The sequence below is a fragment of the Salvia splendens genome, chromosome 3, assembly GCF_004379255.2.
Source record: "Salvia splendens isolate huo1 chromosome 3, SspV2, whole genome shotgun sequence".
NCBI classification, from domain to species: domain Eukaryota; kingdom Viridiplantae; phylum Streptophyta; class Magnoliopsida; order Lamiales; family Lamiaceae; genus Salvia; species Salvia splendens.
In genome coordinates this window covers 11031681-11038072 of record NC_056034.1, presented here as the reverse complement: position 1 = coordinate 11038072, position 6392 = coordinate 11031681, and the positions used below count along the sequence as shown (strand labels likewise).

General features: G+C 36.9%; 1 protein-coding gene across 2 annotated transcripts; it reads left to right on the top strand.

Moving 5' to 3' along the window:
* Positions 1-1417: 1417 nt before the first annotated feature.
* Positions 1418-4599, top strand: LOC121794914 (ACT domain-containing protein ACR4-like). Of its 2 annotated transcripts, none has more exons than XM_042193310.1 (8): positions 1418-1765; positions 2405-2477; positions 2571-2616; positions 2724-2838; positions 2938-3005; positions 3095-3688; positions 3785-3889; positions 3960-4599. In XM_042193310.1, the coding sequence occupies exons 1-8, from the start codon at positions 1762-1764 to the stop codon at positions 4299-4301; spliced, it is 1347 nt and encodes a 448-aa protein (XP_042049244.1). In that variant the 5' UTR covers positions 1418-1761; the 3' UTR covers positions 4302-4599. The 2 variants fall into 2 exon arrangements, with proteins under 2 accessions (XP_042049244.1, XP_042049245.1); XM_042193311.1 differs by lacking the exon at positions 1418-1765 and adding an exon at positions 2184-2298.
* Positions 4600-6392: the final 1793 nt, after the last annotated feature.

Sequence of the window (6392 nt, the reverse complement as noted above, 5' to 3'; positions counted from 1 at the left end):
TATGATAGATTGAAGATGAGAATGGAGATGAGAGAATGATGATGAGAATTGTGTAGTGAAAGTGTGAATTTTTGGGAGTGAAATTGGGGGTATTTATAGATGAAAGTGTGTATTTTTGGGGTAAAAAAAATAAAAAAAAAATTAAAAAGTGGGGAAAAACGGTTATAAACGGATATAATTTTTTGGGGAAGTGAAATTTTTTTTTTTTTATTTTTTATCGGTTTTTTTAATAAAAAACCGATTTTTTTTAAAAAAAAATAAAAAATTGTTTGAAACCAACGGCTATGCCGTTGGCGAATGGGAGAGTGACACGCGTGCGTCCGCTGGCACGGACGTGCTCGATACATCGAGCAGCGCCGTGCCAGCGGCGCGGTTGCAGCGGCGGCGGTTCTTCGCCTTGCCGCTGGCACGGACGGCGGTGGCGCCAACCGCCACCGCTGCGGATGCTCTAATGAACCTCAGATATTTAATAAAACACATTTTATTCATTCACCCAACATATTCTTGACTTCCAGACAGTACTTTGCATCAAATCAGCTAATCCCTAACATTAAATCCGTTATAGTGCACACTTATTGATAAAAAAAATATTGTGCCCACACTAATTAATCTTATTTAATGATATTCATTATTTTGGCGGATCATGGGATGAGGAGGAGGGTCACCAACCCCACAATATGTTGGTTCTACTATGTTCCTTTAAGATTAAGGTTCACTTTCATCTCTTTTTCGTTATTCAAATTCAAATGACCATCGTACTTCCTCTATCATTAGATGTTCATTTTGATATTATTCACTGTGTATTAAATCAATCGGATGCAAAATCTAATCAACCACGATAATAGATTACAAAACTATGATTTTGTATACAAAGTGTTGCCAAATTATGATTTTGAATGCAAAATTTGAATTCGCTCAAAATTACCAAACTATTAATATGTTTTGATTTTGCAAATTAATATTTTGGTGCTAACTTGGCTTAATATGAATCCAAATAAAATAAATAAAATTGTTTAATTTAGTATGATACCGTAATTTTGTTTCACCGTCTAAAATATGATAGTGTTTTGGTTGATATCCTATAGTGTGAAGCACATAATTCATTAAGCTATATTAATAACGAAATCTTGATTGGTTGTAAAATCAACAAATCAAATCGATAATAAGATAATTTCAAGCTGATTTTAAAGTGGTATAGTATAAAAGTTTGACAAAAGTTTAGTAATTTAAAGACAAATTAAATAATGCTAATATTATTGAATAAATCATTCATGAAATTGTAATGAATTACTATATTTGAGGTGGCGCATTTTAGCAGGCACCCATCCCCACCCACCAAACGGGGACCGAACAGCCGGGGCCCACTACTAAAATACGCCATGTACAACATGGTTCCAGTATATTCACCACGACAACGCCCCCCAATTCTCTATCTTCCTCTCTCCATTTCTTCCCTAATTTTATTAATTTTTTTATCAAGAAAAATATTAAGGCCTGAGAATCGGAAGGCCAACTGAAAATAGAAAGCCCCCACCCCATCGACCTACCTGCCATATATATATATACACACACACACAACACAACTGCCGCAAACATTTTTACAAAGAGTGGCAGGTGCAAAGTGTGTTAAGTCTCCACAACGGAGAAGAAACCTCACTCCAAATTTGATCCTTTCTTTATTTATTTCTTTGCCGGTTTTGAAATTGGGAGGCATCGAGGATTGTATCGGTGACTCAGTCATATATTATTCAAGACTTTTCAATGGGTATGTGAAATTGACAAATTAAGTCAAGTGCGTGTTTAGTTTTGGTGAATTTCTGGTGAATTCTGTAGAAAAAAAGAAATCTTTCCTTTCCTTTTTCCCCCTTCTTCCTATTTTTTTCCCGGGAGCTGTTTGTTGATTGATTTTTACGGTCTTTGGGATTTGTTTGTTAATAATGTGTACTTTTCTGTATTTTTGAACTTTCTGCATAAGTCTTCGTTGTTTCCAGCCTGTAATTTGCTATGATATCCGTGCTTGTGTTTCACACCTTCCACTGTGCGTGTTTCTTTTTGGTACTGTGCGTGTGTGTGTGTTAGACAGTGCCCCACCGGGCCACCCCCACACCCCCTACACGGTATACTGAGGAAGAAGGAAGCCAGCGTCTTTATTTATTTATTTATTTATTTATTGTTTTTGGTGGCTTTAACCTTGTTAATTGGCTGGCCTTTTATAGGGGGGCATTCTAGATTTCTAGTCCTTCCCCAAATCTAATGATTTTCTATTTGGTTTGAGCATCTTCTCTGTGATTGGTGGTGGTGATTCTGTGTTCTTATTTCTCTGTTTCTTTATTGTAAGGGGGAAAAAAGAAAAAAGAATCAAATCTTGGCTTTGCCTGAACTTGCTAATTTTGTTTATATACAGAAGCATCAGTCAGTTTCTCCAGAGACATGGATGATGAATATGAGAAGCTCATTAGGAGAATGAATCCTCCGAGGTACTATGCTTCTCTGTTTATTCTGATTTAGTTTTGATTCAAAATGTTGGTCTTTTTCTTGACACCTTTTTTTTTTAAAATCTTAATTTGCAGAGTGGTGATTGATAATGAATCTTGTAAGAATGCCACTGTGATTCAGGTGTGTGGTTGATCTGTTGTTCTCTGCTCGGTCTTGATTCGTAGAAATCGATGTTTTTGTGCGATAATCTAATGATCCCCTGATGATTTCTTTGTGTTTCAATGTAGGTGGACAGTGCTAATAAACAAGGAATCCTTCTTGAAGTTGTGCAAATTCTCACAGATCTCAATCTGATGATAACCAAGGCTTATATATGCTCTGATGGAGGATGGTTCATGGATGGTATATAGATCTTTCCCCCTTTTCAGTTTGATAATCATGTTTGCCTCTGTTGAGATGGGATGAAATTGTTGATTTTTCAACTTTGTTGTGTTGTTTTAGTGTTCAATGTGACTGATAATGATGGAAACAAGATAACTGATGAGGGGATTCTTGATTATATACAGAAGGTTAGTTGTGTTGTGCTGCTTGTGATGGTTTTCGGCATCTATTTTCATTTCGGAGTTCATAATTGATTCCTTTGTACTATCATTTTCAGTCACTTGGTCCAGATTCTTGCTTTGCATCCTCAATGAGAAGATCAGTCGGGGTGAAGTTGGGTACGGACCACACATCGATTGAACTAATTGGCAGTGACAGGCCGGGGCTGCTCTCTGAAGTGAGCGCTGTCCTAACAAACCTGAAATGCAACGTGGTGAATGCTGAGGTGTGGACGCATAACACCCGAGCTGCAGCAGTGATGCAAGTCACGGATGAGGAGACTGGGGGAGCTATCATTGATCCGGAGAGGCTGACCCTGGTTAAGCGCCTCCTGTGCAATGTGCTCAAGGGTAGCAACAAAACTAGAGAGGCCAAGACTGTGGTCTCGCTCGGGGCAACCCACACTGAGAGACGCCTTCACCAGATGATGTTTGATGATAGGGATTACGAACGTATGGGAGAGGATTCACCTGATGAGAAGGATAGGCCTAATGTGAATGTTGTTAACTGGCACGGCAGGGATTACTCGGTGGTCACAATCCGATGCAAGGATAGGCCGAAGCTCCTCTTTGACATAGTCTGCACTTTGACTGATATGCAATACGTCGTTTTCCATGGAAATGTTGAAGCTGAAGGGGCAGAAGCGCATCAGGTATATATATATAGCATTTCAAAGCTATGAAATGATGAGATATTATGCATTGTGTTCTGGTTTTTGTCTAAAATTTATCTCATGTTTCATTTGAAGGAATACTGCATTAGGCACATTGATGGATCCCCAGTCAAATCTGATGCTGAGAGACAAAGGGTGATTCATTGTCTCGAAGCAGCAATCCAACGACGAGTCTCTGAGGTAAGGACTGAAACGCGTTTCATGGGTGATTATTGCTAGGATGGTTTCTTACATGATCTTCCGTAACTAGGGTTTGAAGCTAGAGCTCTGCACTTCTGACAGAATCGGGCTACTGTCCGATGTCACTAGGATATTCCGTGAGAACAGCCTAACTGTAACACGAGCAGAAGTGACCACAAGATCAGGCAAAGCTGTCAACACGTTCTATGTTCGTGAGTCATCAGGGTACCCGGTCGACCCCAAGATCATAGATTCCATCCGGCAAACAATTGGGCAGACCATACTCCGCGTGAAGGGCAGCCCTGACGAGTCAACCCAAGCGCCTCAAGAGTCTCCGACAAGGTTCCTCTTTGGTGGCCTTTTCAAGTCTAGGTCATTTTGCAATTTCGGTTTGGTTAGGTCTTATTCATGAGCATGAGACGATGTGTCGCATGTTCTTGTGTATATTCTCGATCCCCTGTTATGTCCGCATCAAATTCAAAAGGCTAGTAGCGACGTTAGAGAGGGAAGCCTTAGGTGGCATCCCTATCGTCTGTAGGTTTTTCTAGTGCGGTTTGCTTTACCTAAATACATATTTAGGAATGGATCCAACCCCGGGTTGGATCTATCAAAATTTCTTAAGTTTATGAATCTTAGAGCTGACATCCAATTGTTGTTGAAATCAATGTATATAACAAAATTTCGGATCATGATCCAATTGTTGTTTTTCATTTTAGTATTTGTTTAATTTTGAAACATATGGTTGTGGGGTCAAATATTTCATCACAAAGAACATAAGGTTATAGTAGTAGTACTATTTAAAAGATTCACCAAGACTTGTGGAAAAAACATGATTCAATTATTGGAAATGACGAGTGATTACATTATGGAGTACATCCTTAGTGCTTTCGTGGGTGGATTGGACTTCAATGTCACATTTGGATATATACACTTAAAATTGATGGAAATTACTTGGAAGCTTCCTATTTACATGATGTATGTATGCTTCTAGTGACGAAATTCTATTACGTTTAGATGATGACTAATTTTGGCGCTTTATTAATCAACTTTTTAGTACAGTATCTAAAAAAATGTTTATTTAGAGGCATGATTCATGATCCCTAGTAATAGTTGATATAAACTAAACTATCAAGACCAATAAATATATTTGGTAAGATAGTAGTAGTTGTCAAAGTTGGTACATTTATAAGTTGATCTTTGACCCTTCATTTTGAAAATACACCAAACACTAGAAGCTATGCTAGAGTAGGAAATTGAGAGATGGGGTCTTCTGATTTTTTTTTATATAATAATTTTGTGAATTAGAGTTATTATCTATTGTGCAAAAGAGAGGTCGGCCGAATTGGGAAGTAGTGTATTTGACTAAGAAGCTGGATTTACTATTTGTATATATTAAAAATCAGAAATTGAAAAACTCAATGCAAAAGAAGATGGGGGCAAGTAGGCTTGCTTGGGCTAAAAGTGATTTGTTTCTGCAGCCCAATGGGCCCCTTTTCATCTGGTCAACATCTACCTCTTTCCCACTTTATCAATGCTATGTGGGGGGGTGCTGCCACGTGGATTATTTCAAAAATTGATTTTTTAGAAGAAAATTCATTACCATTTTTTTCAATCATTTCCATCACTATTCAATTGATACTAAAAATTCTTGTCTATATTTTCAGAATCTTGATTTTTTAACAAGGTGCAATAACAATGAGACAACTCAATAGTCAAATACAGTAGTTTCTTTATTAGTCAATGGTCAATGATTCAAAATTAAGTGAATTTTGCTCGAACCTGCCAAATCGTAATTATTGCTATGAACTATGAAGATAATTAGAGAAGTGGCTAAATAACATTTTTTAACTATGATTTGTCTCTTTTGTTATTAAATCTATTAAAAACATCTAGGGACCGAATAGTGAAGTCTTTAAATTATTTTTAGTAAAAAATTAACCTATACATTAATAAACATAATATCCGTCCTTTTTTTTGTTTATCAAAGTTGATGCTTACGGTTGAAGATGTCCGATTCCTTTTATATGTCTGATTCCTTTAAAAAAGATTGTTGTAATTCAATACAAGAAAAGGCAAATGTCATGTGCTAGCTTTGGAAATCAGCCACTGCAATCTCTAGCAAATGTCATGTGCTAGCTTTGGAAATCAGCCACCATATTTGTTGAGTACTAAATATTTTCTCACATGATTTCATAACTCTACAAAAAAATTAAGTGATTCCCTTACCACATGATTGAAATAAAAAATATAATGAATAGCAGATGAACTATACACCTTCCAAGACTATAGTATGTTTGTGAAAATTTGTAGATAATTTATAGTAAAAAATATTATCAATAGTTTTATGAATTGGGGCCATATACAGGCTGGAACTGGATCATGTTGCAATCCAATTTATCATAGTCAATTCCAAACAGATAATCCACTGCTTCAATAATACAGTTGAAACACAATACTAACACTCCACAGTCCACACACAAGATCAAGATCAAGATCAAGATCA